Source organism: Hyla sarda, unplaced genomic scaffold (genome assembly GCF_029499605.1).
Source record: "Hyla sarda isolate aHylSar1 unplaced genomic scaffold, aHylSar1.hap1 scaffold_79, whole genome shotgun sequence".
In the NCBI taxonomy this organism is placed as follows: Eukaryota; Metazoa; Chordata; class Amphibia; order Anura; family Hylidae; genus Hyla; species Hyla sarda.
In genome coordinates this window covers 187,747-205,901 of record NW_026610814.1, presented here as the reverse complement: position 1 = coordinate 205,901, position 18,155 = coordinate 187,747, and the positions used below count along the sequence as shown (strand labels likewise).

Genomic DNA, 18,155 nt, shown 5'->3' with positions numbered 1-18,155 from the left:
TACTCGTGGGGGGACAATCGTACTCGTGGGGGGACAATCGTACTCGTGGGGGGGACAATCGTACTCGTGGGGGGACAATCGTACTTGTGGGGGGGACAATCCTACTTGTGGGGGGACAATCGTACTTGTGGGGGGACAATCGTACTTGTGGGGGGACAATCGTACTTGTGGGGGGACAATCGTACTTGTGGGGGGACAACCGGAAGCAAAAAACATCAAGAAATAAGAAAAGACACAAAATTTATTAACCTAGAAGTTAGTTATTAGCAAAAGTAACAATAATAGAGATCAGAGCTGAGGAGGGGTTCACATACATAATTTACGCGGAGGCCAAACATTAGCCTTGTGCGTAATTTGAAGCCCAAAACGTAACAGCAATTTCTTGTCACATGACAGTCGGCCATCTTTGTTAAAGGGGCTAGAAGAAACAGAGCTGATTCCTTCCAAAAACAGCGCCACTCCTGTCCTCAGGTTGTGTGTGGTATTGCAGCTCAGATCCATTGAAGTGAATGGAGACAAGTTGTAATGCCGCACACATCCTGAGGACAGGGGGGCGCTGTTTAGGGAATTAATTAGCGCTGATGTTCTATCCATGGATAACCCCTTAAATGTTGGGAAAAAAACACATGGTGCAGCCTGGTCTAGACAGTGGGCTTACCAGAAGTGATTATAGTGCCCCCGCGTGGCCATGAAATGAAGTGCAGCACTGGGCCGATAAGTCACAGCACACTACATGGAAGACTATAGGATCGGTGTCAGGGTATGGAGGATCGGGTGGGCTTCTGCTGGAGTGTAAGGCATGAGAGAATGGCAGATTTGTGAATGCAGCTCTAGAGGTGACTGGAGTGTAGGGAATGAGAGAACAGCAGAATCGTGAATGCAGCTCTGCATGTGACTGGAGCGTAGGGAATGATAGAAAGGCAGAATTATGAATGCAGCTCTGGATGTGACTGAAGTGTCGGGAATGATAGAACGGCAGAATTGAGAGAGCAGCTCTGGATGTGACTGGAGTGTCGGGAATGATAGAACGGCAGAATTATGAATGCAGCTCTGGATGTGACTGGAGTGTCGGGAATGATAGAACGGCAGAATTGAGAGAGCAGCTCTGGATGTGACTGGAGTGTCGGGAATGATAGAACGGCAGAATTATGAATGCAGCTCTGGATGTGACTGGAGTGTCGGGAATGATAGAAAGGCAGAATTATGAATGCAGCTCTGGATGTGACTGGAGTGTCGGGAATGATAGAACGGCAAAATTATGAATGCAGCTCTGGAGGTGACTGGAGTGTAGGGAATGATAGAACGTCAGAATTGTGAATACAGCTCTGGAGGTGAATGAAGTGCAACATAAATGAACTACTGAGTTAACGGAATGTAAGACATAATAGAAGAGTAAATCATGAGGGCAGCTCTGGTTGTGACTGAATAGCAAACATTACAACTATATGACATGGCAGCAGAATCGTGAGTGCAGCTCTGAGTGGGTACGGTAAAGTTGTGATGCAGATTTGGATGTAACCCAGGACACGTGACTAAAAATAAATAAAACCACACAATCCCTGGGGGGCGCTCTTATACAAAGCTCAGCTCCGGTCCACCCGATCCAGCCCTAAAGTCCAGCCAATGACTGAGCCAGACAACATAAAACAGCTGTCTGTGTAAAGTGCAACAAAAACATTCAAAAAGCAACTAAAATTTAAGTGGAGAAAGACGATAGAAATTCACTGCAGACCGCCATAAGATGAACGCCAGGGATCAGGAGCATCGGCTGCTGCTGATCTCCAGCCATAATGTCCTGACCAGGTCTGTGGAGTCAAATCTGGGAGGAGGGGTGTTTGGTAGAAAAGATATATAAAATGTAAATAATTATTAATATTATTAAATGGAAGTATCGTAAATATTTACATAAAGTACAGGAAATGTATTCATATACGGGAGGAGGAGCGGACAACAAATATTAGAGGGTTTGACAGACTCCACAGTCCTGGTAGATGACTACCGGGACTGAGCTGAGGATCGGCACCCTGCTATGGAGGATGGGGGGTGCCGATGGCAAGTGGTTCATTATTGCGTTGGAAGGTTCTAGAAGGTGCTGTCTTCAGGAGGCTGCAGAAGGTCCTTGAGGATTAGATGCGAAGGTCCCATCAAAGCTCAGTGCAGGTGACCGGAGTCAGGCCGTGGATCAGTAGTGTGGGACCCAGCCCCATCGTCAGGGCGTCCAGTTCTTCCAAGTAACGTTCATGTAGAGCAGGGTCTGCAGGCGGGCGGGGGAGGTAGAGGAACTGCACAGCGGACTCCGTGCCACCTTCCTCCAGCACCGCCTGGTTGGCCGCCTTCAGATACTCGGCAGACATGGGCTCACGAGTAAGGCCTGTATGTTCTACCCCCTGCCCCCGCAGCACCGCCACACGATCCCAGTCCACCACCCGGATGGCAGCTCGGATACGCAACTTGACCAGTAATTCTCTGAACTTGACTTCTGCCGCCAATAGGCCGTTGTTACCGCCGGCACCTGATGTCTCAACACAGAGAAAGACGCGGAGCTGGTACCGGCGCCAGGAGGCAGCCATGTTCAGGATGCACGCCATCTGGAGCAAAAATAAACTGCAGACATCTACGTAGGCACAAGCCTGAGCCCGGAGGAGATCCAAGGGCCACACGTCAATGTATAGGGCCCCATTGGAGCTGGAAGCTCCCGGCCGCACAAGTGAGGGGAATCCCCGCGCCAACACAATGTTTTTATGCATCTTCAGGGCATCACAGATTATGGCCACATACTCCTTAGGTTCCAGATGGTGAGAACTCTCCGGACTACGGACAGGAGGAAAGTGAGCCTGCAAGGACGTGGCGTCTACACCGAAGGGGTCATCATTTGGAGACAGACCGGGGGTGAAGGCAGAGTCCTGCAGAAAGTAATCCTCTGGGGTGGAATCATCATAGAATCCAAGAACCAAGGTGTTCGGCTTCATGCCACCTGCGAGGGAAGAAACACGCCGGTTACGATAGAGCCAGAAGGTGACGGAGAAAGTGCCAGGTCAAGATAGTAGATTATGGATCCATGGTCCACATATAGTAAACTGTAATGTGTTAGTGGACGGTGTATGGAACCTACCTAACCCCGTGATGCGCAGCAGCTGTTGGGTTCCGTGTCGTACCGATGGACTCAGGGTCAGATCCACGAAAGCTTTAACGTTTAATTTATCCACCAGACTGAGCCAAAAGCTGTAATGTGCCTGCACCGGGTCAGACGGGAGGGTATCTGAGGGGGGAAGAACAGGGATCCATCATATCAGACGGCCCAGACAAATCAGACCGCCCCTCCTATCAGACCACCAATGTATTAGACCACCAATCCTATCAGACCTCCCCTCCCTACCAGACCGCCCCTCCCTACCGGACCGCTCCTCCCTATCAGACAGCCCCTCCCTATCAGACAGCCCCGATATATCAGACCACCAACATATTAGACCACCAATACTATCAGACCGCCCCTCCCTATCAGACCGCCCCGATATAACAGACCACCAACATATTAGACCACCAATACTATCAGACCGCCCCGCCTATCAGACCACCAACATATTAGACCACCAATACTATCAGACCACCCCGATATATCAGACCACCCCGATATATCAGACCACCCCGATATATCAGACCGCCCCGATATATCAGACCGCCCCTCCCTATCAGACCGCCCCTCCCTATCAGACCGCCCCTCCCTATCAGACCGCCCCTCCCTATCAGACCGCCCCTCCCTATCAGACCGCCCCTCCCTATCAGACCGCCCCTCCCTATCAGACCGCCCCTCCCTATCAGACCGCCCCTCCCTATCAGACCGCCCCTCCCTATCAGACCGCCCCTCCCTATCAGACCGCCCCTCCCTATCAGACCGCCAATCCTACCAGACTACCCGACATATTAGACTGGCCCATCATATCTGCGGTGCCCTAGGTAACAAGGGATGTACCCTCTTACCTAAATCTCCAGTTTCTACATGACCCATGATGAAGAGTCCGCCTTTCTTCAGATCATTGATGAACTTGATGAGTTGGCAGCAAGTCCTCGGGTTGGACACCATAAGAAGAATCTGTGGCCTCCAGAACTTCACATGTTCCTTGCGAACATCCAAAAGCAGCAGATATTTCCTGACCTAGGGGAAGAACAAAGACCAACTAAGTGCAAGTACAAAAGAGGATGTCCCCCCCCAGCCTCTGCCGCGATATTATTTCTCATAGTGTGAGGCTGGCTCTCCAAATATTCCCCCTCTTCACTATCATTCATTATGGTGGATCTCCTCAAGTCTCATTCCTCTTCATATATCATTCATCATGGTGGATCTCCTCAAGTCTCATTCCTCTTCATATATCATTCATCATGGTGGACCTCCTCATGTCTCATTCCTCTACCTCTTCATATATCATTCATCATGGTGGATCTCCTCAAGTCTCATTCCTCTTCACTATCATTCATCATGGTGGACCTCCTCATGTCTCATTCCTCTTCACTATCATTCATCATGGTGGATCTCCTCATGTCTTATTCCTCTTCATATATCATTCATCATGGTGGATCTCCTCAAGTCTCATTCCTCTTCATATATCATTCATCATGGTGGATCTCCTCATGTCTCATTCCTCTTCATATTTCATTTCTCATGGTGGACCTCCTCATGTCTCATTCCTCTACCTCTTCATATATCATTCATCATGGTGGACCTCCTCATGTCTCATTCCTCTACCTCTTCATATATCATTCATCATGGTGGATCTCCTCATGTCTCATTCCTCATCATATATCATTCATCATGGTGGATCTCCTCAAGTCTCATTCCTCATCATATATCATTCATCATGGTGGATCTCCTCAAGTCTCATTCCTCTTCATATATCATTCATCATGGTGGATCTCCTCAAGTCTCATTCCTCTTCATATATCATTCATCATGGTGGATCTCCTCATGTCTCATTCCTCTTCATATATCATTCCTCATGGTGGACCTCCTCATGTCTCATTCCTCTTCATATATCATTCATCATGGTGGATCTCCTCATGTCTCATTCCTCTTCCTATATTATACATCATAGTGGATCTCCTCATGTCTCATTCCTCTACCTCTTCATATATCATTCATCATGGTGGACCTCCTCATGTCTCATTCCTCTACCTCTTCATATATCATTCATCATGGTGGATCTCCTCAAGTCTCATTCCTCTTCACTATCATTCATCATGGTGGACCTCCTCATGTCTCATTCCTCTACCTCTTCATATATTATACATCATGGTGGACCTCCTCATGTCTCATTCCTCTACCTCTTCATATATTATATATCATGGTGGACCTCCTCAGGTCTCATTCCTCTACCTCTTCATATATCATTCATCATGGTGGACCTCCTCATGTCTCATTCCTCTACCTCTTCATATATCATGGTGGATCTCCTCATATCTCATTCCTTTTCATATATCATTCATCATGGTGGACCGTCTCATTCCTCTACCTCTTCATATATCATCCATCATGGTGGACCTCCTCATGTCTCATTCCTCTACCTCTTCATATATCATCCATCATGGTGGACCTCCTCATGTCTCATTCCTCTACCTCTTCATATATCATCCATCATGGTGGACCTCCTCATGTCTCATTCCTCTACCTCTTCATATCATGGGGGATCTCTTCATATCTCATTCCTCTTCATATATCATTCATCATGGTGGACCTCCTCATGTCTCATTCCTCTACCTCTTCATATATCATGGTGGACCTCCTCATGTCTCATTGCTCTACCTCTTCATATATCATTCATCATGGTGGACCTCCTCAAGTCTCATTTCTCTACCTCTTCATATATCATGGTGGATCTCCTCGTATCTCATTCCTCTTCATATACCATTTTATGGTGGACCTCCTCATGTCTCATTCCTCTACCTCTTCATATATTATACATCATGGAGGACCTCCTCATGTCTCATTCTTCTACCTCTTCATATATTATACATCATGGAGGACCTCTTCATGTCTCATTCCTCTACCTCTTCATATATTATACATCATGGTGGACCTCCTCATGTCTCATTCCTCTACCTCTTCATATATCATGGTGGATCTCCTCATATCTCATTCCTCTTCATATAACATTCATCATGGTGGACCTCCTCATGTCTCATTCCTCTACCTCTTCATATATCATGGTGGATCTCCTCATATCTCATTCATCATGGTGGACCTCATCATGTCTCATTCCTCTACCTCTTCATATATTATACATCATGGTGGACCTCCTCATGTCTCATTCTTCTACCTCTTCATATATTATACATCATCGTGGACCTCCTCATGTCTCATTCCTCTACCTCTACATATCATGGTGGACCTCCTCATGTCTCATTCTTCTACCTCTTCATATATTATACATCATGGTGGACCTCCTCATGTCTCATTCCTCTACCTCTACATATCATGGTGGACCTCCTCATGTCTCATTCCTCTACCTCTTCATATATTATACATCATGGTGGACCTCCTTATGTCTCATTTCTCTAACTCATTATGGTGGACCTCCTTACGTCTCATTTCTCTAACTCATTATGGTGGACCTCCTTATGTTTCATTTCTCTACCTCATTATGGAGACCTCCTTATGTCTCATTTCTCTACCTCATTATGGTGGACCCTCTTAACATCTCATTTCTCTACCTCATTATGGTGGACCCTATAACATCTAATTTCTCTACCTTATCATTCTTCATGTTTGACCCCACGCCTTATACCTCTGCTTTCACAAAATGGCCAGCATCACTCCACTAGTTCCCACCTGATGGAATATAAGGGCCTGGCTGATGTATCCCCAGCTGCTGCTGCTACTCCTGAAGTGGATAAATCCCAAAAGGAGGAGAAGTAGGACAATGCTGCCAGAGGCATACGCTGGGTTAATGAGAAACATCATCACCAGGCAGCTGAAGATTCCCAGTAGGCAGGTATGCCAGGAGAAGAGACGGAACGTGGGCCTAAGGAGGATGAGGGGAAAAAATTAGCAAGAAGCGCAAACATTATAAAACCATTATAAAACATAACATAACATTGGAAGCCGGACACACTCACCGGAAGTTCGGCGCAGACGCCCACTCAAGTGCAAGACAGGCGAGGTCTATGGCTGCGTAGGCCATGAGGTAGAAAACCGTCACTATACCAGCGATGGTGTTCAACTTTCCGGCCAGCAGAACCAGCTGAGAAGAAGAAACATTGTGATATTTCCTTTGTTGCAGCCATGGAGGTGACCCAGGCTTTTATATCGAGCCCATCCTTAGACCTCCCAAAGGGCAGGAGTTCACAGATGTTGGCATTCACCAAAACTTTTTGCCATCTATACACAAGCCTACCCTAGAACACTCATGTGGACCAGATATATGGCCATGAAGGTCTGTATACATTCATGAGAGAGCATAATGTGACCCATTATGGTGGACCTCATATAGACAGGAGCATGCTACAAAAAATTATCCATGAAGTCTATCCTACCTGCACCAGGGCCCAGGTATACACCACCGCTCCCCAGGGGTTGCCTCCCTTGGATATGAGCTTTGCAGGAGCAAGGAGAATTCCTGGAAAGACACCATGTTAGATGGACAGAAGGTCTTGTTGAGGCAAGAGAAGCCGAAAGAACCAAAACATAACTATAGACATCTCACCAAATAGATCATCCTTGGCAAGAGCGTGTAAGATGCGAGATGCCCCAATAAGAGTGCTCATGGAGGCAGACAGAGAGGTGGCATAGACTCCGATTAGGACAAATGGAGGCCAGACATTGATAGGCCGAAAGAATCCATAATCTTCTCTCAGCAATGTCCTGAAAAGAAGGGAAAAGGTTTAGAGAGAACATCATCGGTGGATCGGAAGAGTTCTAACAACCACATGACTGATCTCAGTCCAAACTTATATACATTCAAGAACAGGTCCAGAGACTTAGAAAAGCCGAATCTAGTGTGAAAATCAATGGAGGTCGGCTGAGGGCTCAGTCACCGGCAATGAAGAATGGCAGCAACCACATACCTGTCACAGGTCGCAGCTGTAAGGAGGAAGAGTATGAGGTAGACAAAGAATGTGATGATCACGGCTATGATGGTACCGATAGGAATGGCGCGGCTCGGCTGCTTCAGTTCCCCTGCAAAGGTGAAACAGGAAGTCACTTCTCTGACTCTGGACAAAGTGGGCTGAATGGTTACAATACCCTTGGTGGGATCTTCCCTACCATCTGCCCTGCTCTAAATAGTCTTTATTCTGGTATCTATTGGCATCAAGAACCCCAAACAATGCACAATATGCACACTACATTAGTTGGTCAGGCTTTGGGCATTATTTTCTTTCAGATTGAAGCCATGCCCCATGAGTCACAATATGGTGGCGTTGCACTCTTGATGCTTAGATATGCTTGGTCTCCTTGGAGACCAAGCATATCTGAGAATCAAGAGTGCAAGGCCACCACATTGTGACTTATGTAGTATGGCTTCAATCTGAAAGAAAGTAACGCCCAAAGCCTGACAAACCCAACATGACCAAGCCATTTGACATGGTCATCTGGTCAAATGCCTCCTCCATCTACAATCATCTGAGAGGACATGAAGCCCATAAATGGTCCCGGAGGAGGGCGACTGTGACCCTGCCCTATAGTGTGGACACATCTGATGACAACCTACAACTATAACCCAATAGAAGAAAATGGTGACTAGAATTGCAATGTGGTGACACCGAAACAGAAGATGAAGGGTTCCTACCAGACATATTACATCCAGCCATGATACCAGTGCATCCATTAAACATCACAGCGAAGACGGTGGCGAAATTCATGATGTTTCCTGTGGTATAATCCAAGGAGTAGTCGGCTGGTGTGAAATAAGAAGAGAAGGAAGGGAGCAAAGTGGTCAACCTGTGAACCAGCTGGACATAGACATGACTGCCATCTTATCCATAGCTGCACACTCATCATTGTCCTCCTCATTTGGAATCTGAGGTGGTTAGAGGAAGCTCTGAAGAGGTTAGTGGGAGGCTCTGAGAAAGTTAGTGGGAGGCTCTGAGAAGGTTAGTGGGAGGCTCTGAGAAGGTTAGTGGGAGGCTCTGAGAAGGTTAGTGGGAGGCTCTGAGAAGGTTAGTGGGAGGCTCTGAGAAGGTTAGTGGGAGGCTCTGAGAAGGTTAGTGGGAGGCTCTGAGAAGGTTAGTGGGAGGCTCTGAGAAGGTTAGTGGGAGGCTCTGAGAAGGTTAGTGGGAGGCTCTGAGAAGGTTAGTGGGAGGCTCTGAGAAGGTTAGTGGGAGGCTCTGAGAAGGTTAGTGGGAGGCTCTGAGAAGGTTAGTGGGAGGCTCTGAGAAGGTTAGTGGGAGGCTCTGAGAAGGTTAGTGGGAGGCTCTGAGAAGGTTAGTGGGAGGCTCTGAGAAGGTTAGTGGGAGGCTCTGAGAAGGTTAGTGGGAGGCTCTGAGAAAGTTAGTGGGAGGCTCTGAGAAAGTTAGTGGGAGGCTCTGAGAAGGTTAGTGGGAGGCTCTGAGAAGGTTAGAGGGAGGCTCTGAGGAGGTTAGTGGGAGGCTCTGAGAAGGTTAGTGGGAGGCTCTGAGAAGGTTAGTGGGAGGCTCTGAGGTTAGTGGGAGGCTCTGCGAAGGTTAGTGGGAGGCTCTGCGAAGGTTAGTGGGAGGCTCTCAGAAGGTTAGTGGGAGGCTCTCAGAAGGTTAGTGGGAGGCTCTCAGAAGGTTAGAGGGAGGCTCTCAGAAGGTTAGAGGGAGGCTCGGCGGAGGTTAGAGGAAGCTCGGCGGAGGTTAGTGGGAGGCACTGAGGTTAGTGGGAGGCTCTGAGAAGGTTAGTGGGAGGCTCTGAGAAGGTTAGTGGGAGGCTCTGAGAAGGTTAGTGGGAGGCTCTGAGAAGGTTAGTGGGAGGCTCTGAGAATTTTAGTGGGAGGCTCTGAGAAGGTTAGTGGGAGGTTCTGAGAAGGTTAGTGGGAGGCTCTGAGAAGGTTAGTGGGAGGCTCTGAGAAGGTTAGTGGGAGGCTCTGAGAAGGTTAGTGGGAGGCTCTGAGAAGGTTAGTGGGAGGCTCTGAGAAGGTTAGTGGGAGGCTCTGAGAAGGTTAGTGGGAGGCTCTGAGAAGGTTAGTGGGAGGCTCTGAGAAGGTTAGTGGGAGGCTCTGAGAAGGTTAGTGGGAGGCTCTGAGAAGGTTAGTGGGAGGCTCTGAGAAGGTTAGTGGGAGGCTCTGAGAAGGTTAGTGGGAGGCTCTGAGAAGGTTAGTGGGAGGCTCTGAGAAGGTTAGTGGGAGGCTCTGAGAAGGTTAGTGGGAGGCTCTGAGAAGGTTAGTGGGAGGCTCTAAGAAGGTTAGTGGGAGGCTCTAAGAAGGTTAGTGGGAGGCTCTGAGGAGGTTAGAGGAAGCTCTGAGGAGGTTAGTGGGAGGCTCTGAGAAGGTTAGTGGGAGGCTCTGAGAAGGTTAGTGGGAGGCTCTGAGAAGGTTAGTGGGAGGCTCTGAGAAGGTTAGTGGGAGGCTCTGAGGTTAGTGGGAGGCTCTGAGAAGGTTAGTGGGAGGCTCTGAGAAGGTTAGTGGGAGGCTCTGCGAAGGTTAGTGGGAGGCTCTGCGAAGGTTAGTGGGAGGCTCTGCGAAGGTTAGTGGGAGGCTCTCAGAAGGTTAGAGGGAGGCTCTCAGAAGGTTAGAGGGAGGCTCGGCGGAGGTTAGAGGAAGCTCTGAGGAGGTTAGTGGGAGGCTCTGAGAAGGTTAGTGGGAGGCTCTGAGAAGGTTAGTGGGAGGCTCTGAGAAGGTTAGTGGGAGGCTCTGAGAAGGTTAGTGGGAGGCTCTGAGAAGGTTAGTGGGAGGCTCTGAGAAGGTTAGTGGGAGGCTCTGAGAAGGTTAGTGGGAGGCTCTGAGAAGGTTAGTGGGAGGCTCTGAGAAGGTTAGTGGGAGGCTCTGAGAAGGTTAGTGGGAGGCTCTGAGAAGGTTAGTGGGAGGCTCTGAGAAGGTTAGTGGGAGGCTCTGAGAAGGTTAGTGGGAGGCTCTGAGAAGGTTAGAGGGAGGCTCTGAGGAGGTTAGAGGAAGCTCTGAGGAGGTTAGTGGGAGGCTCTGAGAAGGTTAGTGGGAGGCTCTGAGAAGGTTAGTTGGAGGCTCTGAGAAGGTTAGAGGGAGGCTCTGAGAAGGTTAGAGGGAGGCTCTGAGAAGGTTAGAGGAAGCTCTGAGGAGGTTAGAGGAAGCTCTGAGGAGGTTAGTGGGAGGCTCTGAGGAGGTTAGAGGAAGCTCTGAGGTTAGAGGAAGCTCTGAGGAGGTTAGTGGGAGGCTCTGAGGAGGTTAGTGGGAGGCTCTGAGGAGGTTAGTGGGAGGCTCTGAGGAGGTTAGTGGGAGGCTCTGAGGAGGTTAGTGGGAGGCTCTGAGGAGGTTAGTGGGAGGCTCTGAGGAGGTTAGTGGGAGGCTCTGAGGAGGTTAGTGGGAGGCTCTGAGAAGGTTTGTGGGAGGCTCTGAGAAGGTTGGTTAGTGGGAAGCTCTGAGGAGGTTAGAGGAAGCTCTGAGGAGGTTACGAGGAAGCTCTGAGGAGGTTACTGGGAGGCTCTGAGGTGGTTAGAGGAAGCTCTGAGGAGGTTAGAAGAAGCTCTGAGGAGGTTAGAGGAAGCTCTGAGGAGGTTAGAGGAAGCTCTGAGGAGGTTAGAGGAAGCTCTGAGGAGGTTAGAGGAGGCTTTGAGAAGGTTAGGAGGAGCTCTGAGAAGATTAGGAGGAGGCTCTGAGAAGGTAAGGAGGAGGCTCTGAGAAGGTAAGGAGGAGGCTCTGAGAAGGTAAGGAGGAGGCTCTGAGAAGGTAAGGAGGAGGCTCTGAGAAGGTTAGGAGGAGGCTCTGAGAAGGTTAGGAGGAGGATCTGAGAAGGTTAGGAGGAGGATCTGAGAAGGTTAGGAGGAGGATCTGAGAAGGTTAGGAGGAGGCTCTACTCACCTTGTAGATTGTTATGCAGCGTGGTACTATTTAGTCCGGTGTACTCTCCTGTCATAGTCACATTCCCTCCATGGCGAATAGTGATTTGGCGTGGCCCAACGGCTAAAAAACTGAGCAAAATGGACAAAAGAACCACGGTGACCAGAATAAAAATGAAGAAAGCCGCTTGGGAGTAGATGGAAGCGCCAACCAGACAGACTGACAGACAGAGGAGGAGCACCACGCTAGCATAAAGGAAGCTGTAGCCATAACCCTGGGGCAAGGACCGTAGCCGATTGGTGGGATCAGACGAGTCTGGAGGGATATGAGAAAGGATCAGTTATGGGGCCACACACACACGGGCAACATGAGGGAAAACGATAGGGTAGAGGACAGAATCAAAGACAGAACTGACCCTGCCCAAAGATATCCAGAACTCCTTCCACCAAACCGAGAACATAAACTCCACACGCACACACGTTGGCCAAGTAGAACATGAGTCCAATGCTGCCGCCAAACTCTGGGCCCAGGGTCCTTGAGATCATAACTGCATTAAGTCAAGAAAAAGGTCTTGGGTCTCATGGATATGGTAAGGAGGTCTTGGGTCTCACTGATACGGTAAGGTCTTGGGTCTCATGGGTACGGTAAGGAGGTCTTGGGTCTCATGGGTACGGTAAGGAGATCTTGGGGTCTCATGGGTACGGTAAGGAGGTCTTGGGGTCTCATGGATATGGTAAGGAGGTCTTGGGTCTCATGGGTACGGTAAGGAGGTCTTGGGTCTCATGGATACGGTAAAGAGGTCTTGGGTCTCATGGATATAATAAGGAGGTCTTGGGTCTCACAGATATGGTAAGGAGGTCTTGGGTCTCACTGATATGGTAAGGAGGTCTTGGGCCTCATGGATATGGTAAGGAGGAACGCTGTTAGGGTTTGGCTATTTGGGGTAATGGCATAACAAATCCTGTAGAGTAACCACAAAGGTCAATGGTCTCCAAACTGTGAACCTCCAGGTGTTGCAAAACGACAACTCCCAACATGTCCAGACAGGCAACGGCTGTCCGGATATGCTGGGAGTTATGGTTTTGCTACAGCTAGAGTCCACAGTTTGGAGGCCACTTGTGGCGATCCCACATATGTTCAACCATGTCTACTACTCCTCGCTGAAACCACATTAAGGATACAGTAGGCTCCGCCTCCTTGGACCGCCCCATTGGTAGAAATGGCACAAACGCTGAGCACCGTCAACCAGATGATGGCGTAAGCAACGAAGAGCATGAGAAGAGACTGGAGGAGACCAGCGTGGCCCACCACGAAACCTGCGGAACGGAGGGAGAGAAGATGACAGAGGATAGCTGCCTCCATACATATAACAATAAGACTATACCTTAGTGAGGAGTCTGTATGATGTGACTGTGTATATGCGTAGTGATCAGTCTGTATTATGTGACTGTATGTATGAGTAGTGATCAGTGTGTATGATGGGACTATGTATGAGTAGTGATCAGTCTGCATTTGACTGTATGATGTGACTGTGTGCATGAGTAGTGATGAGTCTGTATGATGTGACTATGTATGAGTGATGATGAGTCTGTATGATGTGACTGTATGTATGAGTAGTGATCAGTCTGTATGATGTGACTATGTATGAGTAGTGATCAGTCTGTATGATGTGACTGTATATATGAGTAGTGATCAGTACGTATGATGTGACTATGTATGAGTAGTGATCAGTCTGTATGATGTGACTATGTATGAGTAGTGATCAGTCTGTATGATGTGACTATGTATGAGTAGTGATCAGTCTGTATAATGTGACTGTATATATGAGTAGTGATCAGTACGTATGATGTGACTGTATGTATGAGTAGTGATCAGTCTGTATGATGTGACTGTGTATGATGTGACTGTATGTATGAGTAGTGATGAGTCTGTATGATGTGACTATGTATGAGTGATGGAGTCTGTATGATGTGACTATGTATGAGTAGTGATCAGTCTCTATGATGTGACTGTATGTATGATGTGACTGTATGTATGAGTAGTGATCAGTCTGTATGATGTGACTGTGTATGATGTGACTATGTATGAGTAGTGATCAGTCTGTATGATGTGACTGTGTATGATGTGACTATGTATGAGTAGTGATCAGTCTGTATGATGTGACTATGTATGAGTAGTGATCAGTCTGTATGATGTGACTGTATATATGAGTAGTGATCAGTACGTATGATGTGACTGTATGTATGATGTGACTGTATATATGAGTATAGATCAGTCTGTATGATGTGACTGTATGTATGATGTGAATGTATATATGAGTAGTGATCAGTCTGTATGATGTGACTGTAAGCATGAGTAGTGATCAGTCTGTATGTGACTGTATGTATGCGTAGTGATCAGTCTGTATGATGTAACTGTATATGAGTAGTGATCAGTCTCTATGATGTGACTGTATGATGTGACTATGTATGAGTAGTGATCAATCTGTATGATGTGACTGTATGTATGAGTAGTGATCAGCCTGTATTATGTGACTGTATGTATGATGTGACTGTATGTATGAGTAGTGATCAGTCTGTATGATGTGACTGTATATATGAGTAGTGATCAGTCTGTATTATGTGACTGTCTGTATGATGTGACTGTATGTATGAGTAGTAATCAGACTGTATGATGCGACTGTATGTATGATGTAACTGTATATGAGTAGTGATCAGCCTGTATTATGTGACTGTATGTATGATGTGACTGTATGTATGAGTAGTGATCAGTCTCTATGATGTGACTGTATGTATGATGTGACTGTATATATGAGTAATGATCAGACTGTATGATGCGACTGTATGTATGATGTAACTGTATATGAGTAGTGATCAGTCTGTATTATGTGACTGTATGTATAAGTAGTGATCAGCCTGTATGATGTAACTGTATATGAGTAGTGATCAGTCTGTATGATGTGACTGTATATATAAGTAGTGATCAGTCTGTATGATGTGTATGTATGTATAAGTAGTGATGAGTTGGTATGATGTGACTGTGACTGTATGTATGAGTAGTGATCAGTCTGTATGATGTGACTGTATGTATGAGTAGTGATCAGTCTGTATTATGTGACTGTATGTATGATGTGACTATATGTATGAGTAGTGATCAGTCTGTATGATGTGACTGTATGTATAAGTAGTGATGAGTTGGTATGATGTGACTGTGACTGTATGTATGAGTAGTGATCAGTCTGTATGATGTGACTATGTATGAGTAGTGATCAGTCTGTATTATGTGACTGTATGTATGATGTGACTGTATGTATAAGTAGTGATCAGTCTGTATGATGTGACTGTATGTATGAGTAGTGATGAGTCAGTATGATGTAACTGTATATGAGTAGTGATCAGTCTGTATGATGTGACTGTATGTATGAGTAGTGATGAGTCAGTATGATGTAACTGTATATGAGTAGTGATCAGTCTGTATGATGTGACTATATATATAAGTAGTGATCAGTCTGTATGATGTGTATGTATGTATAAGTAGTGATGAGTTGGTATGATGTGACTGTGACTGTATGTATGAGTAGTGGTCTGTATGATGTAACTGTATGTATGAGTAGTGATCAGTCTGTATTATGTCACTGTATGTATGATGTGACTGTATGTATAAGTAGTGATCAGTCTGTATGATGTGACTGTATGTATGAGTAGTGATGAGTCAGTATGATGTAACTGTATATGAGTAGTGATCAGTCTGTATGATGTGACTATATATATATAAGTAGTGATCAGTCTGTATGATGTGTATGTATGTATGTATGTATAAGTAGTGATGAGTTGGTATGATGTGACTGTGACTGTATGTATGAGTAGTGATCAGTCTGTATGATGTGACAGTATGTATGAGTAGTGATAAGTCTGTATGATGTGACTATGTATGAGTAGTGATGAGTCAGTATAATGTAACTGTATATGAGTAGTGATCAGTCTGGGATGTGGTGCCGGGCAGGTGAATTTTTCCGGCCCTTAGCCCGGCTTCGGGCAAGCAGAGACGGACCCGACAAGCACGACGGCACTCTGCAGTCTGTATGGAGTGGCTCCTGACTCCTGCCCGCTCCGCACTCTGCAGCCCCCGGCTGTTCTCAGTAGTCGGGGGCCGCTGCTAAGAGACAGCATGTGGCGATCGCCACGTCTGGCTATTAATCCTTTAGATCGCCGCTGTTAAAGGGGTTCTCCGCGGCTTAAACATCTTATCCAGTATCCAAAGGATAGGGGATAAGATGCCTGATCGCAGGAGTGCCGCCGCTGGGGACCCCCGTGATCTTGCACGCATGTTCGCTCCGGGTCTGATTACCGGTGACCACAGTGCCGACGGCGTGTGACGCCACGCCCCCGCCCCCGTGTGATGTCACGCTCCGCCCCTTAATGCAATCCTATGGAAGGGGGCGTGACAGCTATCACTCCCCCTCTCATAGGCTTGCATTGAGGGGCGGAGCGTGACGTCACACGGGGGCGGAGGCGTGACGTCACACGCCGTCGGCCCTGTGGGGTCGCCGGTAATCAGACCCGGAGTGAACACGCTCCGGGGACTGATTATAAACGGGGTGCCGCATGCAAGATCACGGGGGTCCCCAGCGGCGGGACTCCCGCGATCAGGGATAAGATGTCAAAGCACCGGAGAACCCCTTTAAAGCCGACAGTGGTGTCTAAAGGGACATGTGAATGCTCCCTGGTGGGCTGGATCACCCCCTCTGCAGCTCGATGACCGGAGTTCTTACCTCTGTTCCCTGGTGTGTGTGGATCTGTCATTGATAGATCATGGCTGGACTAGGCTCTATCAATGGCTCACAGAGCACACAGATCAATGGAGTTCAATAGAACTCTATAGATCTGTATGAGGAATCTAATGATTCCTCCTAAAAGTCTAATAAAGTGTAAAAAAAAGTTTCAATAAAAGTTTAAAAGACACACATTAACCCCTTCCATGTTAAAAGTTGAAGTAACCCCCTTTTCCTAAAAATATGCTGCGTGCGTAATTGTATGAACTATTAACATATAACATTATGTTTCCCGTACAGTAAATGACTTAAATGTAAAAAAAAAAAATACCAAACCACAGAATTGCAATTTTTATAATATCCCAGAAAAAAAAAACTTAAAAAGCGATTAAAAAGTCAGATCAATACCAAAATGGTACCGATACAAAAACAGATTATGGCACAAAAAATGAGCCCTCATACACAGACTGGTTTTTAAAAAAGCTACAGGGGTTAAAAAATGGCAATTAAAATTTTTTTGAAAAAGTTCAGAATTTTTTTTAAATTAGTAAAACATGACGGAAACTATAGAAATCTGGTATTGCTATGATCAGGAGACCTAAAGTATCAAAACAACAAGTTATCTCAACCACACGGTAAATGGCGGAGAAAAGAAAACCACCAAATCTGCTAAATTATCTTTTACTATTTCTATTTCACTTCACCAATATTTTTTTGGGTTTCGGAGAATCTGTTAAAAGGTATCATTATAGTAGGTATTATGGCTATTATAGGGCGAGTAGAAAAAAATGAGAGCGTAAAAGCGAAAATTGGCCCGAACAAGTGGATCGTCATTAGGGACAAGTAGATTTTATTGAAATACAAGATGCTCATATTATACTTTAAAACCTCTTTTACTATGTCAGCAGCAAAAGAATATATATAAGTAGATATATACGAAAAAACTTTGAAAACATAAGCATGATGTAGCCAAACATGCTACCATGCCATATAAACCAATCAGAATGCAGAATATGTTATATAAGTGAACGTTGATATCCTATCTTCCTTCTTCCTTTACTGCTCAGCTCAGAATTACTGCTCAGAATTACCAGATGAGTACTTATTGTCTACATAAATATATATATATATATATATATATATATATATATATATATATATATATATATGAGATACATATATTTCAATATAATACTATATATATGTTAAATATTTGTTTTTCCCTTCTATAATAAAGTTTTATTATTTCCTTTCATTATATATATATTTTATGTATAATTTCATTCCCATATATATATATATATATATATATATATATATATATATATATTTTTTTTTTCTTATTTTCTATATTCATATTGTCTTTTTTTAAATTATTATACTTCCTCATACTTTACCTCCCTTACGTCTCCGATCTCTTCCATTACCCTCCGCCGCCATCGGAATCCTCACGGCATGCCGTCTCC

General features: G+C 46.1%; 1 protein-coding gene across 1 annotated transcript in view; it reads right to left on the bottom strand.

Annotated features, from left to right (window-relative positions):
- Window positions 1–1,301: 1,301 nt before the first annotated feature.
- SLC12A9 (solute carrier family 12 member 9) overlaps window positions 1,302–18,155 on the bottom strand; it is a 45,114-nt gene continuing 28,260 nt past the window's right edge. The window contains 12 exon segments of the mRNA XM_056554559.1: window positions 1,302–2,974; window positions 3,113–3,259; window positions 3,979–4,153; window positions 6,821–7,013; window positions 7,108–7,232; window positions 7,525–7,607; window positions 7,695–7,852; window positions 8,056–8,167; window positions 8,778–8,885; window positions 11,940–12,233; window positions 12,334–12,465; window positions 13,100–13,234. Coding sequence (XP_056410534.1) covers window positions 2,145–2,974; window positions 3,113–3,259; window positions 3,979–4,153; window positions 6,821–7,013; window positions 7,108–7,232; window positions 7,525–7,607; window positions 7,695–7,852; window positions 8,056–8,167; window positions 8,778–8,885; window positions 11,940–12,233; window positions 12,334–12,465; window positions 13,100–13,234 — 2,492 coding nt within the window. The 3' untranslated portion in view covers window positions 1,302–2,144.